Source organism: Brienomyrus brachyistius, chromosome 1 (genome assembly GCF_023856365.1).
Source record: "Brienomyrus brachyistius isolate T26 chromosome 1, BBRACH_0.4, whole genome shotgun sequence".
Taxonomy (NCBI): Eukaryota; Metazoa; Chordata; class Actinopteri; order Osteoglossiformes; family Mormyridae; genus Brienomyrus; species Brienomyrus brachyistius.
Genome location: NC_064533.1, coordinates 50390143 through 50412580, shown reverse-complemented (window position 1 = coordinate 50412580; position 22438 = coordinate 50390143). Strand labels below are relative to the sequence as shown.

Sequence of the window (22438 nt, the reverse complement as noted above, 5' to 3'; positions counted from 1 at the left end):
CAGTAGGGTGGGCAAACTGTAAACATGAGTTTGGCACTGGCCCTATAGGACAGCACAAGCTGATAAAGTCTTCTTCGTGTACACCTTGGGTTTGCTGAAACCAAAATATTTTTCAACATTGTCAAAATTGCAGAACAAACGTCTGTGGTGACTGGCTGGGTACTCATTAAACTTGTCGACAGAGGAATAAAGGCTTGCAAAGTCATAGCAATCTATTCTCATCACCCTGCACTTTACAATACAACTGTAAGGCATTAGTTCTGCCACAGAACACTGACAGGAGTTGGGCCACTCATGCTCCCAGATAACCCTTACATTAAGACTGAATGTACGCTTAAGGGTCGTGGACTGAACCAAAATTCAGCTTTGTTAGAGGGTTCTCCATGTTTGCATGTTTGCGGTTTTGGACAACTGTGGAAAATAAATAGAAAAATTCTATTGCAAATAGCAATATCAGAACAATCACAAAGTAGATATTTTCCCATAATTTTTTAGCCCTAACCATCACAATAGTGTCAATTTTCAACTTACCCCTATTGACAGCATTCTGAATGACCAGTTTTTCCACAATTGGAGTATGTTGTTTGTCATAATTCAGTCGTCTGGAGTAATGAGTGCAATGGAGGCTTTAGGAAAAAAATTGTGTAAAATTGTTTCATGCACACACAGGCTCTGGTAAGACACTCTTCCCCGAACCAGAGGCAACCCTCACTCAGAATGGCATGATATTTACAGTACTCAGCCATTTCGTTCCTGAAGTTACTGCAAACAGTGCTGTACCACTCCTTAAATTCATGTTTCGCCTTCTCCGCCATGCTTTGTACCCCATATGCCTCAGGTGGGGAATTGGTGCCAGTGTGATTCTGATTTTTCACAGTGTTAGAAAAATATGGGAAATAGCTTCTCTTTTCACTCTCATATCCCAGAGCTGAAGGGAATGTGTTCATCTTCATGGAAAAAAGCAAAGGGAATCAACCATATAAATTTCATCATGAGGTACAATAAAAATGAATCCTTTGTAAAAAAACTGATGCCGGCTCTTTGCACCCAAGTCCTGATTACAAAAAAACATCTCTTAGGAGAACGATTATGAGCTTTTGGTTTATTTACATTGTACCTTTGGTTACACTCCACACAATACTTGAGCACGTCACACAAGCTAGGTACTTTACCATTGTTGGGTGGTATTTTAAGGGGTATGTGCTGCTCAAAGCAATACTGAAAGTGACAGATGGATCAAGTCTTCACACCAAAAACACTGATTTATGGCAATGTATTGACCAACAACTCTTCTTGCCAAAATAATGCTGATCATGAAGGTAAAGGAAGACTGTTTTATCACCTGGCATTGAGCAAGCAACTGCTCAAACTTCAGTACTTTATGTCTGAAAAGGAGTCCATAGACACACTCAGACCTTCCGCAGGCGTTTAGCTTCTCACTCTGCATCAGTATGTGAAAGCTTAGAGTTTAAGAGACACACTACAAATACAAAATCAGAGGAGGCAGGATTTGAAAATGCAACAGAGGGGTTTACAGGCAGCGCCATGCTCAACTCATCGAGCCATGTGGCCAATGGTGAGTTGGGGAAACACTAAAGACTTACAACAGGGGAGACGGGATGGCCAGTGACACCTGCTGGCCAAATGGGGAGAAGACATGAAAGACTGACAGATGGATGCTAACCCTGACAAACTCTGTCCAATAGATTTCAGAAAGTCTGTATTACAACCCAATAAAAATCCTGTACATAACCAAGAGCTGCAGAATCAGCTAAATTTACGGTATTGTTAAACTAAGGCCGGTGCATAACATTTACGTCAACAGCACCACCATCACCCAGGATACCGCGTTACATCTACATTTTCCAGTACATCCAGCCCATTTCGATTTAAATCTATTAAGGGAAGCAAGAACAGGTTTACTTCAACTAAGCTGCTCATCACTGGGTTCTGTCCTCATTTCAAGAAGTAAAGAGCATTCTTTTAGTAGCACTGACTGCAATAAAACTAGATTGTCTTTGCCTCTCAGTCATGTCTCTGTTTACTTATTAGGTGCTGCAGGTAAAAGTGTCAAAACATCAAGCTCCCGTAAGTTGCTGCATATATGCCTGATGAAAAGGGCTCACAACTGTAGGCCTGAAAGGCTCACTATCAGAAGCATCTCCATTGCATTGTTCATTACTGGCTGCCAGGGTGATAAATATTTGTCATCGTCTGGCTCTGCCGAGGCCTGTTGAAGTGGATATAGCAACAGACATAGCAGGATATTTGGAATGCATGACAGTGTCATATGTAATAAATGCCCAAGAATATTAGTTAGTTGGGAAGAAAAATGTATATTGTTAGACTGAATTAATGATCATGTCGTGCATTGCTCAACAGCGACATCTTGTGGGCCCTAGCCTCACCAGCCCCTTATGTAGAGACGTTCCTGTTTACTACGAAGCGAAATGAACACCCTCTGAAATCTATTTAGTGTTCCTTTATCCACACTACCCCCCCCCCCCCCCCCCCCCCCCCCCGGTCCCATTAACACACAGGTTTATAATTATATCTTTGTGGGGACTCATTCATTCATTTCCATAGGGAAAACTCTAATCCATGACACTACCTAGCCCTAAGCTTTTACTTTTTTGATTGCATTCACAGATCTTTGTGGGGACCTGAAATATGGTCCCCAAAATGTCATAATAAATGGTTTTTATCACTTTTTGGGGGACATTTGGTCCCCACAATGTAATGTGAACCTAATCCACACACAAACACGCACATACTAAAAGGGTTTTCAAGGGTTGTATTATAATCTAGCTTCATAGTATACCATTTACTATAGACAACGTTTGATACAATTATTGTCAGATATTTTTTTTTGAGCAGAAGTTCAGAAATTGGTGCTAAAAGCGGCACAGGCTTCATGTGGCTACCAGAATGCGTTAGCTAGGTATCTGGTCTATGATATCATCTTCAAAGCAGCAACCCATGGGAAAGTATACAGTAAATTGAAATATTTAAGAATCTGTTAAATCTGCCACTTTTATAAGCTTATAATCCTGGCATATTAAAATGTCAATCTAAGTCTCCATTTATCCTCTGTTTTGACTGAAGTCTTTTGCTCGGAGAATTTCTCATACAGTAATTCACACACTCATGCCTTTATCACCATTTTTGTAAAGTTTCATTTATTGTTCACACTTCAATTGTTGGACCTCTACAAAACAGAAACATAAATAAAAGCGGGTGTAGTCACTGTAGTGTAAATGTATGGAGGCTGATTCTGGTAAGGCATATTTAACTTACAGTTTGGTCTTAAATTCAGCTTGAAGTGGCATTAAAAAGGTCTTAAAATTTCAGATGAGGATTTCTGCATGCACTCTGCATAAACCCATTTTCTGGTTATCGGTGTCACTGCTAGATCGTGAACCTTAGTCTCTGGCATGGCAGGCTGGGAGTGAACTCTCAAAGCTTTACCTTTATACGTACTTACGTACATACATATATATTCATAAACATATATACATATGTATGCGCGTGTGAATTAAAATGTCACAAATAAAGGCAAACTCTGTCAAATCTATGACCTCTTTGATCACCGGATACCCACAGGTAAAAAGAAGCTGAAATACTCCAAGAGCAAATTTGATAAACAAGAGCTGAGAGAGTATAAAACAGCTGTAAATACCACAGGATAGTCCAAAACTACAAAGTCTGAGTAAAACAACAAAACAAAACATCCAATGGCACAAATTAAGAGGACTGAGCAATGAGCAAACAGGAGGCAGTGTATAAATACAGAATCAAACGGAGAACAGGTGCAGACAATTAGCAAATGAGGTGTATAGTGACCCAGCACTACAACCACTGAGGACCTCTGCTGGCCACTCAGAGGGAACAAAATCCACCTACGGCTGACAATTCACATGTTGCAGGGCTCGATGCAGTGTGTACATTACTCCCGTGACTATCACTAAAATCATCAGCAGTTTGTGCCACAGTTGCCCTTTAGCTGATTTGTATCAGATGGGATAATCTTTGTTAACATCCCATATCAGTGGGTCCCGGCTCTCCGAAATCCGGTCAGTGGTTCATGTTTTTCCTTCCTTGAACCCCTCTGAACAGGTACTCACCACAGATGACCGCAAGCCACCTACAAGTCTTGCCATTTCAGAGATGTTCTGACCCAATTCTCTGCCCATAACGATTCGGACCATATCAAAGTCACTTGGATCTTTAGCCCTGCCCATGTCTCTGCAATCAACACATCAACTACGAGGAATAAATGCTGGCTTACTGTCTAATACATCCCAGATCCTGACGTGTGCCATTTTCACAAGACCCACATTATTCACGTCACCTAGGGGGGGTCATACTGTTTTGGCTCATTGGTGTATATAAATAATGCTATTCTATGCATTTCTGCCTAAAGCCAAAATGCAGATGAAGTCCTTTTTGTTTTTATTAGAGAAAGTACTTAGTTTAATAAAAATCAGAGGATGCTAAAGTTGTTGACCGTTTTTGGGTTTCATTTAATCCTGCCTTACATAACCATTGAATGAAGGAGTCTTGTCCTCTAACAAGCTTCCAAACTACAGTACAACGGTTCCTTTCAAGAACACACAAAGCCAAAGGGCCTTTTTAGACATCTCCAGATTGGGAGTTGAGAGAGTGGAGTCACATGAGCCAGTTTGATGTCACACAAAGTGTAATTTACAGACTGTCTGGCTCTGTATTGATCCGCATAAAAACACTGGCTGCAGTCAGCAGGGGGCAGAGCAATAGAAGATGTATTTAGTATGAACTACAAACAGTATTTGTATGATTCATACGCAAAATAATGGCCACTCTGTACATTTTCTCAAATGATATGATTAAATTTAAGATTTAGGGGAACATATATGGTTGTATTTTATCTTTGTTAGAAAATTTATTGATTATTCAATAGACACACAGACAAGATTAGTGAAAAACGGAATTATTCATTGTTAATATCTTTCTCGTTGACATTCCTACAGTTTCAGTGATTGTTCAAGATGTAGGAGGTTCAGGGAAAAATAGTGTTTTTTGTTTTAAATCTGATGGAAACAGCTATACAAGACAAAACCATACCTAAGAAAAATCTCACTTTCATATATACTGAAAACCGCATTAAGAAGCAACGAGCATTTGGTGAACTGCTATGCATCTTATGGGTCTAAAACCAAAGCCTCCAGATTGTTATTGAATATGATCCTTCCGTTCACCTGACTGCTGCAGTCAGGGCTACGCAGGAAGCTCATCACACTGGCTTTCAGCTCTGGAGGTGCAGTGTGGCTGAAATCCAGCACCTCAGTGAGAAAGTCTAGTAGCAGTTCCCCCTTCTCGTCACCAGGGATAAAGCAGTCTGTGATGTCCATCGTCGAAGGCAACACAAAGGCTTCAAAGCTGATTCCTTCAGCAGTGAGGTAGTACTTGATATCTGCCGTTGTGACGCATTGGGTCATTTCAGTGCAACATAACTCTTTCTTATAAGTGTTCCATAGTTTGCCCCAACTGCTCTCTCCTGAAACAAAGAGCAATGAACTGTACATCATGTTGAATTCGGGCACCAGCGAGTGCGTGTCAGTAACGATCCTATCCTCTGCTTCCTACAGTACCACTATCCTTCCCTTTCAGTTTGCTCATTAATTTCAGTCTGCAGGGCTAACATACAGCTCAAAATTACAGATTCTTATTCTCAACAATCATGTAGTTATTAAATTACGTTAACACTGTACCTTAAAAGATAAATAAATAAATAAATACCAGCAACAAGTATGATGAGGAGTTTTCCATTTTCATTTAAGAGACTCCGGAAAAACGAGATAGTAGCGGCAGTATCAGTGACATAATACAGCATCTGAGGGGGAAAAATGTAAAAGTTGACATTCAAAATCCTGTCCAGGGAAGCTGCTTTTAGGTCCAAAAGACAACAATGACAATAACAATTTTCTATGGGTGGATGAGTCAGCCAGCTGGAACCTGAGTGTGTAGAATGGTGACAGGAAGCTTCTACTCTAAATACAAACTTCAGTAGCTGTTAATGATGTCCACAGTGAGGACGATGAGTATAGAGTTTAAAATACAGAAATAAAGATTTTTTCTTCTATATACAAGCGATATGTGGGATTTGCAGGACGTGTCATTCTCAAACATGTAAACAAAAGCCACTCAGACATATTTCATGTACAGGATTCCTCTGCATTAAATGAAGTACGAATGACATGCATGTGTCTGGATGACCTGGCTATCCCAACCGCACGTCACTTTGGATAAAACCATCTGATAAATCACTGCCAAAGTAAAATGATAACATCGTCGTGGGACAGCTCCAAAAATCAGTCCCAGGGGCACCACAAATTCTCACTGTAATTCAGATACGTGTAACCCCTTGAATGATTCACGTACTGTACATGGAACAGTTCTGCATGCTTTCCACATGGAGGCGCCCTTGATTTGTATAAGCACCTTCAAGGTTTTTTCCACAGCACTTGGTTCATTGTATTAATGCAGCGGATTCAGTGTGAAATTACTCAATCTACTTATACAGGTAAAAATGTAATTAAAGAATGAAGCCCTTGCTTGAACTCACATCCTTTGGTTACAAGCTCTCATCTTCCAAAACACTGTTTGCCTGTTGAAGGACGCTCCACTCAGCTGCCACCTATTGTCCAGTATTGGGGAAATTACTCACAAATGAAATCAATTGCAGATAGTTCAGACCAAGTACAAATCCAGACCAAGGTTTTGTTTCAACCAACCAGTTGAGCGTAAAGATTCACAATCTCAGAGTACTCAGCTGGCGGGTTGAAAAAAACCTTGGTCTGGATTTGTACTTTCTGGACCTGAACTATCTGCAATTGATTTCTTTTGTGAGTATCTTCCCCAACGCTGCTACTGTCACAGCAAAGCAAATTGCAGACGTGTGTACCTGAATCATATGAATGAAGTCTAATTTCTTCTCTGACTGTCTGCCTCTCCAGTGCTTCTCAAACTCAGAGGCAGTCATCTGATTCCACGTGAAGTTTACATTGTCCAAGTTGGGAGTTCTTGACACAAGTTCTATTTATGATAAAGCAATGTCTTTATATAAATGTTATATGATGATTAAGTCAGTTTAAGAAGCTCAGAAATGCAGGATATGAGTGAGAGTATTTGAAGTCATAGTACCCTTGCATTTCTCCAGCATCGGCTCACTGGGTTCCACCATGTCACAGTCCACCTTCCCATCTGGTAAAACCTTACGCAGCTGTGAAAGTATCTCCAGGTCCACCTCTCCTGCAAGACCGAAACACAGATTCAGCTATGGAGCCCAGAAATTTCCTGTGGATGTCGTGCATGTACACCTTTTCATGCATCCATGCTCCTCCCACAGCATTCATCCTAGCTGAGTCCTAGAGGACAGACATTGCTGGTTCATGCCAGTAATTGACTGTAGTTAGAACCTTTTCCATCTGTAGAACTTCTGACAGTGGAGGTGTGGGTATCGTTGGGCTGACTAGCTGGCTGAGGACCTTCTGCTATTACTGGGACAGCATCACACAATGAAAAATTTATGTGTACAAATTTAAGAGCATTAAAGAGTGTTGAAGTTGCACTTCCAATACCTTTGTGCTAGACAGTGATAAATGTTACACAAAGTACCCTGCAGTTCCCCCATTAACCTTTCAACTTTGATTACTGTTCAGCAAATGGGTGTCTGAGTGAGGTTCACAATATGCAAACACATTAGGCCAATAAATGTAAAATGCTGATCCAAGACCACTTTAAATCAAATTTCAGACTGATATACAGAATACAAGAGAATGTGTTAAGTTTACCTTACACAACCTCCACCGAAGACATAAGAACTTTATTGTCATTATACTGAAGTACAATGAAATTTTGCTGACATCTCTTCTTGCGCAGTGTTTTTAAAACGACAACGGAACAATAGAAAACACTGATTTAAGATAGACAGTGAAGGGGATCCATCCTTTGTCACGCCATGCCCCCAGCTACCTGTATAATGTGTGAATGAAGAGACTAGCTTTGATCACTAATTTGTTACCATGACAGAACCAACTACCACAATTTGATTTCTATCTATTGTTAAATCTGCTGTTTAAACTAAATTGTTCATATTTACAACCATATTCTTATCTTCACAAGCCAGAGAGGATATCATACCTGTACCAGTCCCCACTGAAATGACATCAAAGGTAGCTTTACCCTCCCCAATGCTGCAAAAGACATACAACCTTTGTTAGAAGGCAGACTTTAGTATAATGCTGATAAGATTAGTCAAACAGCTGACATAACAATAAGGGCTTAACTAAATCTGATAATACTTTATAACAGCGTATACTCTCACTTCTAAAGTTCATTACTGTAGGTAACATCGATCACTGTACTAATCGCTACACCTATGCAGAACTAGACCACAAATACAATACTGGGGCCAGTTCACTCAGTAATTCATGAATGGCAATATTATACGTTTTTCCTCTATATTTGTTATTACTGCCATTATACATATAACACAGATACCTATATGCACTTTATATATAATCATCCTAAAAATATTTAACTTTTCAAACATTTTTCAATTCAAATTTAGGCTTGACAAAAGCGGGTATAGTTTTAACTTTTACCGTGTGAGGATGTCAGGAAGGCTCTCATGAAAGAATTTACTCATAGCTTGATGCTCCGACGACAACTCGAGGAACAACCGGAAGGACTTGTGGTACCTTTTGTAGTCAAAGGCAAGGCACTTCATATGTGAAGTCATTTCAGATTGCTGTTAAAATGTGTAAAAAAGGAGAAATATGCACATTTTACACTGCATCTACTACATTACTACATGTATACTACTACATTACTACTACAATAACTCCTCATACGAACAGGACAACCGCACAGGACTTTTTTTTCGTACTTTCGAATTAAGTAAATAGCCATACGTAGCAATTAAATGTACAAAGAAGCGAAGTGATTTGAGATTTCCGTTTTTTTATGTAACAATATTAAAATATCTAATGGCGTTTTTTCTTGATAGCATGAGTTATACACGATGTGCGGCTGCAGTAAACAACGCAGCGTTATAACAGACCTTAGGCTGCAAGATAGAAAAAACAATGAATGACGTCCGGCTTAAAACCGCAAACATTGACCATCTTTATTTTCTTTGCTTAGATGTTATAGGATGGCAACAAGAAACTATCAATGCCGGCCATTTGCTCAACGCAGAAGTCATTTTCCACCGACCTGTTAACACAGGCGCAACCCGCAGATGCCACCTGAGGATTCCCACTATTGGCATTAGTGGTAGAACTGATCCCGGTGCACCGTCATTGCAAAAAGCTATTATTTAATCACACATAGACGGAGCAGGATTCGTAGGACCATTGAATCTTGCCCTATTGCACGTCGTGGATTTGGGTGCGAACAGTAAATATTCACTTACTTCTCGTTTTTGGACGACCTTTACAAAATTGCGATATTCAGCCACACTTGCCTCACTGCTAATGGGAAGAACCAAACATGCGTTTGAAGGAGGAAGCTTTGCGCAAGAAATCGTAACCCCTCCCACTGTACTTGGCGGATACTTAAAAGGCGCTGGTCCTTAAAGAAGCAGCCACGCTCCTTCGGCACGATGCTCCTTCACCCACATTTTCTGATTTTGATATAACAACTTACGGGGCAGCTCCTTTGAACTCCAGATAAAGGATTCATCAGCTCAAAACTTTAACGCAAGATAAGACATTAATAGGGTCTTTTGTATTGTGCCATAAAGGGTAAAGGGGCCGGTGCAATTTTAAGAGAAGCACTCGAACATATGACGCTGTCCAGCATTGTATACCCCTTCGGAAAGAAGCACATTGTGACCTTCACTGCTTAATTAAGCAAAGGATAGGAGACAGGTAACATAAGTTTAGCAGTCAATGATGTGTGCTTATGATCAGGGCTTGACTTTTTATTTATTTATTTTTTTTGAAGGAAGATTTATTGGCATCGGGGCTATAATACTTGGGGCTGTAGCGAGGAGTGATCAGACATAACGACGTCCATGGTTGGTAGTACAAAGCTTCAAGCCATAAGTTTAATTACCCAGCTTTGAAAAACAGGAATCTGTGTTATGTATTTTGGATATGAATCTATGATGAAGAAAATGTTAAAATTGTCATATAATTATTTCTTCATAAAATTGGACTGCAAGAAAACACATTATACATGCAACGCACACACCCACACACACACACACACACAAACATACTGTATTGGCAGGCATTTAAAAGTTACAGTATCATTAACTTGATGTCACGATGACTGTTTATCTTTGGTTTGATGTAAATCTTTCCTGTCTAGTGTGGAATTGAAAATTGCAACTTATCTAGCTACTCCTGCATTCCTCTTTTGCTTTTACCAGATATTTAATTTTATCTCTTATTAAGATATTGTAACCACAGTAACCTTTGGTTAGAATTTAGATGTATACATATTTCTATCAAATCTTTTTGAAAGAAAAGTTAATCTGTTGAACTATTTCATTCTACTCCTTTCAATTGTTGCTTAACATTCATACGCCTGACTCTTGCCTCCTTTCAAGTCAGTCAAGTAAACTTGATTTGGTTTTAATTGCATGAACTGGCTAATAAATGATGAGTTATGATTTAAAATAAGGTCCAAGTGACCCAAGCTGATGGGAACTTCTGAGAAAATCTACAGGACAGCCGCAGGTCTTGAGTGGGATTTAAATGGATGAATTACAGGTGAGCTCATCACCCTGTGCGCGATCCTTGCTGCGGTGATGACGACACAACCATTTAAATTCATTTAATCCGTAAGTGGAATTGACAAGCCTAACTGCACGGATTCAATTTAGATGAAATTGATCTATTTCCCAGCACGCTGGCATTCCCAATAACTGTCAGGACTGCTTCTTGGAAGATCACGCACAGCTTATCAGGTGTGGCGGATGGACAGTTTCACGTACATTTATTAGTGCTTTATGGGTTTTCAAGAAAACAAGCACCAGACAGAATCATTTTTAAAAAATACTCAGAAAAACAAAACCTGAAACAGGAATACAGTACTGAGTCTTAAGTAGGCGTGGGTAAATCGCATTACTTTTCACAAGAGTGGTTTGACACTTAACAAGCCTTGAGCTGAAACTTTGACTGCTGTATATCATCGTTATGTCATCCACGCCAGTAGTAACTGTCTTTTGAAAGCAAAATGCAGAAAACATTGACTCTCAAGTGACAGAATAATTGTACTGCAGGATGACACGAAATGCAGCCTGGATCCACACCATTCCTGCTCTGTGTGAGCTTCTCTGCATTCTGCGTTTCAATGAAATTCACATACTATCATGTTCACATGGGTTTCCTACAACAGTAACAGCAATTAAATAATGATTTTGTAAATGTGCTTGATATCCTTGGTCATCCTAGTTTTCTCCTAGACGGCCCCAGTGCACATGTACAGATATTACAACTACATTAATTTACTGAACATCCAGGTGTGCGACACCAAAGGGGAGCATCCTTTCCTCATTGTTTATACTCGTTCCATGAACTCATTTGCTTGTGATAGTTCTTAGAAACATTAACAATGAAATTGTAATCAAATGAAGGATCAAATTTTAATCAAATGAAGGATCAAATTTTAATCAAATTTAAGATCAAATTTTAATCAAATTTAAGATCAAATTTGACCAAACAAATCCATTTTTTCATTATGATTCAAATTAAACCTACAGGGACCCACAGAGGTCTTACCCTGCATCCTGCTGGGTGCTTCCTGGATAGATCCCAGATTTGCTTCATCCTTGCATCAGTTAAGTGGCTGTGGAAAGTGGATGGATTGTAAAGAAGTTGTTGCTCTATGTATGCATATACTGTATAGATTGTATAGACAAATCTATTGGGATCCACCTCTTTATCATTAAATTCAGGTGTTTAATTTAGACCCATTGCTGTAGGTGTATAAAATCAAGCACTTAGCCATGCAGTCTGGTTTACAAACATTTGAAAAAAATGGGTCTTTCTCAAGACTGAAGGTGATTCAAGTGGGGTGCTGTTATAGGATGCCACCTTTGCAATAAGTCAGTTTGTGAAAATTTCTTCCTTGCTAAATATCGCATGGTCAACTGTAAGTGGTTTTATTGCAAAGTGGAAGTATTTAGGAACAACAGAAAGTCACCCAGTGGCAAACCACTAAAGTAACAGAGTGGGGTCGTTCGAGTGCTGAGGCGCATAGTGTGTAAAAGTCACCAATGCTGTGTTGTCTCAATAACTGCAGAGTTCCAAACTTCCTCTGGCATTAATCCCAGCACAAAATCTGTGCGTTGGGAGCTTCGTGAAATCAGCTTCCATGGCCGAGCAGCTGCATGCAAGCCTCCCATCACGAAACGCAATGTCAAGTGTCGGATAAAGTGGTGTGAAGCACGCTGCCTCTGGACTCCGGAGTGGAAACGTTCTGTAGAGTGACGAATCTTGTGTCTCAGTCTGGTTGTTTGATGGATGAGTCTTGGTTTGGAGGATGCCAGGAAAATGTTACCTGCCTGACTGCGTTGTGCCAACTGTAAAGTTTGCTGGAGGAGGGATAATGGTGTGCGGTTGGTTTTCAGGGGCTGGGCTAGGCACCTTAGTTCCAGTGAAGGGAACTCTTAATGCTTCAGCATACCAAGCCATTTTGGGCAATTCAATACTTCAAAGTTTCTGGGAACAGTTTGGGGAAGGCCCTTTTCTGTTCCAGGATGACTGTACCCCAGTGCATAAAACAAGGTCCATAGAGGTATGAATGGATGACTTTGGTGTGGAGGAACTTGACTGGCCCACACAGGGCATACACAGGCCATGGCCACCCTAATCTGAAACGTCCACCCCATTGGCCACCCCCATCGTATTTGTGGCATTGGTGCTTTAACTGCAAAAAATTGATAGATTAAATATGGATTTGATAAGTGCACCTGGAAGCTATGGGCACAGGGCTGGGAACAACCCACAATAGGGGGCCAGCCCATCACAGGGGACACTCATACACCATTCACACTTAAGGGCAATTTAGTAACTCCAATTAGCCTCAGCATGTCTTTGGACTGTGGGGGGAAACCGGAGTACCCAGAGGAAACACCACAATGACATGGAGAGAACATGCGAACTCACACATATGACCCAGGCAGAGACTTGAACCTGAGGTATGAGGCAACAGTGCTAACCACTGCACCACCATGCCACCCTTTTTCTCGATGCCTTATATAAAAATATTTATGTGCCACCTCAAAGTCACCCAGCCCACCCCACTGAAAATCTTCTGGCTCTGTCACTGGCACAGAGCCCTGTGCCTATTATTATTATTGAAGTCTTAAATCGTCTTTAACAGACAGCATGACAGTTCATTAAAATATTAAAAAGTCGTACATGTGCCATTCCTTAACAGGACTTAAACACATGAAGTTTGGGGCATTATTGCAATTATATTGCCCTGCCCTATAAAAAACCAAAAATATGCATTATACGTCTGCACGTTATTAGTGTCTTCATTCCAGAGATGTAGAAAAAATAGTCAAGAGATAGCAGAAGAGGCTAGAGGGTAGGCTTAGGCAGCATTACTGTAATATTGTATACCATGGTATTTTTGTGTATATCGTGGTATTTTGAAATGAAAGTTCAAAATACCAGAATAGCATTGCTTTTGAAAATACCAAAAAAAGATTGTATACCGCAGCATATAGGTTGCAAGTTTGTATCCCAGAATAAGTACTGTTCTTGCAGCCTTACCAGAACACGCAGCCTATTTAGATAATGAATTTGTTTACATTAAATTTTGCACAGAAAACCACAATTTATTTCCATGTTATGTGTTCATGGTCATTCATGTACACAAGCTAAACGGCAGTGTACAAACACATGTTCATTAACCGGGTTGGCGTATGTGGTGTTTGGGGCAAAGAAACCTTTCAGAAGTAGCATTCTGAGACTATAAGTGTCATAAAAAATACTTAAAGAGCAATCAAGACATACATACAGAAACAATATGATCGCAAGGCCACTTTGGAAGATGAATGAACACAGTTCAATTCACTCTTACATGCAAATGTACATCTCAGAATCAAGATAAATGCTGCAGTTCTGTTTTACCAGTAAATGCAAACCCACACTCTTTGCATTCATCTTGGGTAATACTAATTAATAAGCAATCATAGTGTAAATGGGAAATCTGAGCAATCCAAAAATCTTTTAAAGGAACCAATTAGATTTAATTGTCAGCCTGAATTTTCGTTCATGTTTGGTTCAACATCATTAAATCAGTCAAAAAACAACATACATATACCTCTATACACAAATAAGACTTACAATGTTTAATTCTGAGGTCTGATCATTGAGTTTATAAACTGTACACTTGTAACCTTTTCAATTCTGTCTGTTAGACCAGGGTTTCTGAACCTTTCCAACCACAAGGCCTGGCTGTTCATCATCTATCATATCAGTGACTTGGAGGGGGGACCCCAAGTACGTTCTAAGGGCATTTTTTCAACTAATTCAGTCCTACAGTGCAGATTCTTCTGCTGAATATATGTAGCACATCAGACAGGAAGGAGCAAAAATGAATGGATGAAACCAGCATAATCATGGTCTGCAAAACCTGAATGACCGAACCTTGTGTCACTTGTTTCCTGGGCTCTTCTTCTTAAATGTTTAGGGTGAAATAAAACAACACTTTCAGTATGTGAGGGCTGTCATGCAGATAGTTCCTTGTGGTTTGAAATGTGACATATATTGGTTATGTAAAGCCATGATGATCTTGCAGACGGCCCCTGCAATCGCCTATGCACCTCAATGGCAAACAAAGTAGAGGACTGAGATTTTTCACTAATACTCTAAAGGACACATTCAAGCTTCCAATAAACTGAATTGCTAGTTCTGACTGGGAATGACTAGTGGTAGCTCCTATATGGATATTATGGGCATGGAAAAATCTCTTTAGTTTACCCACACTGCATTGATAAGCTTGGTTTTGGTATACTGAGTAGAGCAGAAGTACAGTACAAACACAGCATTGTCATTATAAACACCACTTCACAGCAAATGAGTTCTTGCCTTACAATGTAAACACTAGAAAATTGGTTGGATTTTAAAAAGAAAACAAAAATGAGCACTAATATAGTGCATAATGGCACATCTTTTCTGTTTATTAAAATGTCTATAGCAGGTTTCTGGATTTACTTCTGATGTAAAAAAATACCTTAGGCGTTTGGAAATGTATTCTGCCAGTCAGCGAAAATCTCAGGGAAAAGTGCCGTTAAACTCCTCAAACATCAAAAAAAGTCTTCGCTGACTAGGCAGCCCATCAATGTCTTTTTGAATATAAAGCCCAGTTACTGGCAGGTTAAGGGTGATTTGTTTCCATGGGTGAAGACAACCACCCAGCTTCCAACGGGCTGCAGGAGACCTTCTGAGAAGATAAACGTGGTTTAACGGGGCGTGTCCATTTCCCAAGGTCTGTTCCATGTGAGTCTGGATATCAGGTGCTGCTGGGTCACATGTCCACATCACCGTCATATGCCAAGGTTAGGGGCTTTTGTGGTGGCGTTACACTTTTATGCTGTTTGGGTCCTTTGCTATCAAAATACAGACATATACGGCAGGTGTTACTTCTAAAAATACCTCACTGATCATTTATTTGTTCATTAATTCAGTTCTTATTAGCACAAAATGTATTCAAAAACAAATTAACATTGAACACATTAGACCACAAGAGGGAAACTGAAAATATATAAAAGGACATTTTTAAAAGCACGTGAACAGACAGGCTGAGAGTCAGTTTAAATTGCGGCAGCGTCACTGTGCAGATTCTGCCATTTAGAGACAAGAACTGATATACGTACCAGATCAGGAATGACAGCGCAATAATGAATAAAACCAGGATAAATCCACCAGCGGTCACCCCGTACACCCAGAGCTTTATTCTGCCATCTGCAAAATCAGAAAGCAGAGTGGAGCTATTTGTTTAACACTCCATCGACTGCAGGCTAGAGCTTTTTAATAAACAGTGCCAAAGCTCTTCTTCTAGGCCCTTGGGAGCACAATATTTTCTACAAAAGAAAAAAAAAAAAAAACCTTTTCATTTGCAAACAAAAAAAGAAAAAAAACACACAACACTAGATCATACATTATAAAATACAGTTGAGGCAAAGATAAAAAACACAGAAATAAGGAATAGAGGAGAGCAAAGGGTGGATACAAAATAGGCTTTGGAGAATATTTCTCCATTTGTTTGATCCTTGCCTTAGATTTATTACCTAGACCATATTACAAAGTATGTGCACAGAATGACTGATTTTGGGTGCTACTCTTCAAAGGGAACCAAGTATAGGGGAAGATTTAAATTGGAATAGGTTCAATATTTATCAACAACAACAAGATGTTTCATTACTAGACATTACTGGGTGCTTATTGTGATTCTTCCTTACACGTTTTATGGGTCTTCAATAATAGTTCAGCCAATATTGCACAGAGGTAGGTCAAATCAATCCACCATTGACTGAATACTGAAGAGGGTGACTGCGAATTCTGTCAGCTGTGACCATAATATTCTCTCTCTACTAAGTGGGAGGAATTCTATTTTTCATTTGTATTGTGTTTGAACATGAAAATAAATGCAATGTTGTATTTCTAATTATTATTTCTGTCCGAGAACTCTGAGTTGCACATCCCAGAACAGGACTGGGCCTGATTCTTGGCACTGTTTTAATTACCTGGTCCTATGGGCTGGAAGGTCCACTCGCTAAGGAAGCCGTGTTTCGGAGAGGTCCCAGCTTTAACTCGCCCAGAGCTGGTTTTGACATCAGCCTTCTTGTTTTCTGCACCTGGAGTCTTCGTGCAGTAATCCAGGAAGCCGTGTGTAGTCATCACCTCAGTGTATCCCCTCTCACAGCCACAGACGCCACTCTGGTGACAACAGCACCGCAATTACAGACGCTCCCAACACAAATCCTTTTGTAAAGCAATTGGTTATTTTCCACTTTACTTTATATTTCAGTAAACACTGTAATAATGCAGAGTCATAATAATATTAATAAACTGCATAAATATGTGCTTTTAAGTGCTGCCTAAATTTAAAAATAAGGCAAATAAAAAAAAGTCCTAAATCAGTTAAGATTTAAATTCCAATCTCAAACTGGTGGTACTACTGTAAGTCTGACAGGAAAGTTTGCAAGCACTCACTCAAGCTATTGTGTTGTATTTTTTAACCAGCGGAAGAACACGTCTATCCTGGTACCTGTTCTCTTCCATCTGCAGTAACAATGCCTTGGCCTCCATTCTTACAGGCACATTATGTGAAGTAATTAACTCGCCTTCTAAAAATTCTATAACTTTTTATACCTTCAATGATATACGAACCTTTTGCAATCATTGTATATCAGCTATTCTAAAGGCACATTTTTCCGCGCAACCCTTTAAAAATCTATTCACACTGGGCAGACCTATCCTTTCTGTCCCGGCTTTTACAGAACTCCTGGTATACTTACACCATATTTACTGCCATTTAGCATCAGGCAACTAACTGGATATGTCACAATACATTCAACATACATGCTGAATGTAAGGACACTGACAGAATTTCATTACCTGTGTGCAATGGGAGAAGGGTTTGGTGCAGGGGGGGTGACATTGCCTAATGCTTGTGGGTCGGTTTTGCAGAAAGCAGCCCCCTAGAACAGAGAACAAGGAGATACTTATTACCATTTTCCAGGGAGAAATAAATAAATGTAAAGTCACGGATCAGGTGATCTGGATCAGCATTTCTGTTCAAATGCTGAATAATATCACTGCAGTTTAACCATCAAAAGAAATAATGCGAGAGCTCACACGTGCAGTCCTAACAGCAGCCAGGTAGCACTTCTTATAGAGACAAGATCACTTTTTGTGAGAATTGTAGCTTCCTATAGTCTGATTTTATTGGCTCATTTTTGCTGTTGCAATTATCCGTCTTGTTTTGTTCCAACAGGGGTTTTATCACATTTGCATGAATCGGGCGTCTCCTTTGCATCCAAAGGTAGCTAACATTCCGTGTGTCTCAGTAAAACAAATTATCAACGAGAATGGAGAAGTAACCATCCGGAAACTTAATTTGAATTTGTCGTGTTCGGGTGACAGTGTTAATTTGCAGCATCTTAAAAAAAGACTGTTGGGTGTTATGAAGTGATCTTAGAAACATTTTCTGCATGGGAAAAACATGTTCACACTAAAATGCACGCACACACACACACACACACACACACACACACACACACATACACATATACAAAGTACTCAGGTGTATACACACACACACACACACACACACACACACACACACACACAGAAAAACATACCAGATACGTTGACCCCATCCGAACGTTGACACCAAACAAAACGCTCATTGTCTTTCCATCCGCTGGTCTTCCATTCATAGCTGTGGCATTTTCCTTCTATAAATGAAAAGAGAGAACATTTAGCGATTAGTGTCACTTCTCAACACCTACCTGACAGAATCCCAATAAAGCTCAGAACTACCAATGAAAGGCCACCAATGGCATTCAATTTTTTCAAACATCTGAGCAATCGTTGGTCAAATTAATATAATTTGAAAAATGAAAAACATATTTTAAAAGACAATGTAACACATGAATATCTAATCATATTTTCTATTACAGTGCATGTATACTGCAGGTATGGAAAGCCATTTTATTTAGAACACACTTTATATCTCGCAAATGGGTTGAATGCTCTTCACTAGTCTGGGGAAGCTTACAGACCTTTACATGGCTGTGTTTCAAAGATCTGTTGTGGGCAGTTGTCCTGATTCTCTAGGACCTGAATGACCACTGCCCTGGATCGTGATCGCCGTCCTGTGCTTTCGAAGCTCCTCCCCTCCGCGCAGGTCAGCTGACATAAGCTCCATGATGACCACTCCGTCAGATGGCAATCTCCTATAGAAGAACAGCCGTTGTGATAGTTTCTGTATAACCATTAACAACAAGTGAAAAATCATTTATTCACCTGGAATGTATGGCAGTCGATAAATACTAACTCAGAAAACCCTTAAAAATTCTGAAAACACATACAAAACAAAAAATGCTGGAAATCCGCTCACAACACAACAGAAGTGAACTTCAATGCAACAGGGAAAAATGAAATAAGACCAAGCATTAGGAGTGGGTGGTATATCGAAATATATATAAATATTTACAGTATATCGATATAAATACCATTTATGTCAGTATATTTTTATCATGTGTTACAATTAACACAGACAAAGAGCATTCCTTGCTGGTTGTAAGCAACGCATGGGCTTCAGTTGTGATGCTGCACAAAATCCCAGAATTCACAACTAAAATCAAACCATTCAGTTAGTGTCTCAGAGGGAATTTGATGGAAGGGAAAAAGACGATGAATCATTGCTACATCTCACATCTCATTTTGATTTCAAACTTCAGAGAAAACATTGTGTATCGCTAATTTGCCAGAAATTACCAAGTGTTCCGTGTGTCCCAGCCCAATGGAACATACAGTACAGAGGAATTGGGGGACATGCATTTTCCCAGGTAACAAAGTAAGTGAGATCTACACTGCATAGATAAGAGTATCATTTGTGACACAGGCTGTATCATATGATGTGTATAACATCAGCTCTTACAGTGGATCTTATGGTATTTAGGAATGTGGTTGCTTCACTTCAAATTACTGCACATTCTAAGCAATTCCATATAATGATTTAACTCCAAGCTTCACTCTAGTGTGTAATTACCTTTCACTGCCCCCATATAAATGAATACACATACAGCTCTGTCGGACTCTTGTCTTAATAAATTGACTTGATGTTTGCTGCCTTGAAAACAACAAAACAGCACTCTACCGGGGCACGGCACTGAGCAGGTCAGCTGGAGTCCCTGTCCGCTGCCTGGCCTCTCCTTGCCCTTGCAATTTTCCTCTTCTACAGGTCTGTGTGACGAGAGGTCCAGAGGGTCCCCCCAGTGGACCACACACGTCAGGTTTCTCTCTCGAACTCCCTCTCCACACTCTGCACCCTGCACAGGAGAAGCCAGCAAACGGCTCAGGGTCACAACAACCCTTAAGTGATATGACTCGGCATTGGAACATTTCTCACTCTGTTTTATTATTACTGTAGCATATTTTTTTATTTATTGGCAGAAACACTGAATGCTTTTAATTCTGTGAGGTGCTCTTTGCAGTATGAACGATTTCCATTACTAGTGATAATATATAAAAAACAATCCCACAAAAAGAATAAAAATTTATATATAACGTAAAATGTATATGATGACTTCTTATGGGGAAAACCTAGATGATTGTGAATCTACACAGCAACTCTCAGCTTTGTGCTGTAGTTTTTTTGTATCTAGGGGAAGCAGAATAGAGAAAACATGTATCTCACTATCATTTTTTCTTTCTTCTGGGTTTACCAAGCTGACTTTGGTTGAGTCTGTGTACACAAACTACTGGGGACCAGAGAATGATACAGCACTGAAACCCAAAGTTTTTGTCTAAGAGCATACAAAAAAACATGTAAATACAATAATTTATAGTGACACTTTATTGATCCCCATGGGGAAAGTCCCTTTATTGCTTTGCTCCATCGTTCTCTCCATGATGCTTGGGGGGTCACAGCAAAGGGGCAGCCATCTTGTGGTGCCCAGAGAGCTGGGGGGGGTAATGACCTTGCTCAAAGAGCCCACTGACATGTGACTATTCTCCCTTTGGATCGCAGGCACAGAAGCCTAGCCTGCTGAGCCACATGTCACCCCTCGGATAAGCAAAGCTTTTCACTAACTCATAATCTAATCCCTAAATATGCTGAATTAAATGCAGCGAAACATGAAACCTTGCATAATTTTAACTCATTTCAAACTGTTCGGGTCAATGTAGATTGTCCTGTATAAAATTTAAGTTTAAATTTATAAAAAGAAAAAAATTCTCACCAAACATACAGCATGTGCTCATTCAAGGCTTAAGCAATTCTCTCCACTGCAGTCAACCAGTCAAGGAATGACGGCTTTAAAATTTTAAAAAAATTGTACCAGCTTTCTTTAAACTGTGTACATTTCAAGGTGCGACACTACCCTTCTGCCATATACAGGGTGCGCACATAAAAGTAGCCTGGCATCTTATCAAACAGAATTGATGTGTGTAGCTACTTTTATATGCGGCTTCCTATAAAAACCACGTTGATATTCGTAATTCACTTTCTTATGGAAAGGCTATTTCACTACAGTTCCAGCAAAATAAATGACAGCTAACAAAACTGTAGAGCGATGATGTGAAACCAAAAAGGAAGTCTAATGATATATTAGGATTGGCACAGATGCCATTATTCCCAGACATCTGACTCCCTGAAAGTCTGTGATATAAAAATCCAGATGCTGGATTTAAAAATATAATAGGAGTTAAAGTATTCTGACAAGTGGCGGTGGTTCTTTTTAAATGCAGAGTGGTTTTTGGGCTGTCCAAGGAGAGTTTCATTACCTTAAACAGAAAATGGCAGCAGACTTAAACTGAAACAATTAACAACAAGATTAGGACCAACCCGCTGTCACAGTTTTCGACATGCTTATAACAGTATGTACACTTCTGTGGCTGAAAACGATCAAGTCTTTACAGATCTAGCATCCAGATGATGCAAAGAAGATCACTACACGCAAAGTTAAATCTACAAAGACCAAAACAAGATTTTCAAATCTTCATAGGTCATACCTCCACACGGCATGGAGACCACTTGCCCAGAACCCATTCGTAGCAAGGCCTTATGGGACATGGCTTGGTCTGGGACAGCTGGGATGGACAGGGGCGCCCTTCTTCATGGGCCTGTTGCAACATGGTTCTAGATCGCACCATCTGACCTGCCAAGAGAATGACCAGGATACAAGGGAGAAAGTAGGATCAGAGTGACAATGATGGAGAAGAATATAATATGGATGGTTACACGTTGTTCTGTAGAGACCAGATAGGCAAGAAGGGAGGTGGTGTTGCAGTATACGTAAAAGAAAACTTGCAGGCAAGGGAGCTCACTGATAAAAATAAAAGTAAACCGGTCCCCATAATGGAAAAAAACAGATATTTATCATGCTATGGGGACATTGTGTCCCCATAAGGATAGGTATACCCGCTCGCACAGACACACACACACACATACACACATACACACACACACACAGGTCACTTTATTAAGTACATCTAACTAGTATCAGATTAGACCCCCCTTTGCCTTCAAAACTGCCTTAATTCTTTGTGGCATAGATTCAACAAGGTCCTTGAAACATTCCTCAGACTCTGGTCCATGTCGACGTGACTACACCAAGCAGTTGCTGCAGATTTATTGGCTGCATCTTCATGACGTGACTCTCTGGTTCCTCCACATGCCACAGGTGCTCTATTAG

The 22438-nt window shown here is 39.9% G+C and overlaps 2 protein-coding genes across 2 annotated transcripts in view; both read right to left on the bottom strand.

The window, feature by feature from the left end:
- Positions 1-4764: 4764 nt before the first annotated feature.
- On the bottom strand, positions 4765-9451 carry LOC125738644 (histamine N-methyltransferase-like). The gene is made up of 7 exons (XM_049007831.1): positions 9259-9451; positions 8646-8791; positions 8182-8234; positions 7183-7290; positions 6944-7074; positions 5779-5872; positions 4765-5536 (listed from the first exon to the last, which is right to left on the bottom strand). The coding sequence occupies exons 2-7, from the start codon at positions 8780-8782 to the stop codon at positions 5181-5183; spliced, it is 879 nt and encodes a 292-aa protein (XP_048863788.1). The 5' UTR covers positions 8783-8791; positions 9259-9451; the 3' UTR covers positions 4765-5180.
- A 4311-nt stretch (positions 9452-13762) lies between these two features.
- Positions 13763-22438, bottom strand: part of thsd7ba (thrombospondin, type I, domain containing 7Ba) — a 100045-nt gene continuing 91369 nt past the window's right edge. Inside the window, exons 22-29 of the mRNA XM_049003305.1 lie at positions 21756-21901; positions 19900-20071; positions 18800-18973; positions 18377-18472; positions 17631-17713; positions 16757-16949; positions 15887-15974; positions 13763-15619 (exon numbers count right to left, since the gene is read on the bottom strand). Coding sequence (XP_048859262.1) covers positions 15538-15619; positions 15887-15974; positions 16757-16949; positions 17631-17713; positions 18377-18472; positions 18800-18973; positions 19900-20071; positions 21756-21901 — 1034 coding nt within the window. The 3' untranslated portion in view covers positions 13763-15537. The remainder of the gene's footprint in view (positions 15620-15886; positions 15975-16756; positions 16950-17630; positions 17714-18376; positions 18473-18799; positions 18974-19899; positions 20072-21755; positions 21902-22438) is intronic.

Bases quoted from the DNA above. Each gene is read 5' to 3' on its own strand.
- LOC125738644 (XM_049007831.1), bottom strand. From the start codon at position 8,782: ATGACTTCACATATGAAGTGCCTTGCCTTTGACTACAAAAGGTACCAC. The intron at 7,291-8,181 runs GTATGATATCCT...TCGGTCTTGCAG, and splicing joins TTCAGTGGGGACTGGTACAG to GAGAGGTGGACCTGGAGATA. The intron at 5,873-6,943 runs GTACACACGTCT...TTTCCCCCTCAG, and splicing joins ACTTCATTCATATGATTCAG to ATGCTGTATTATGTCACTGA.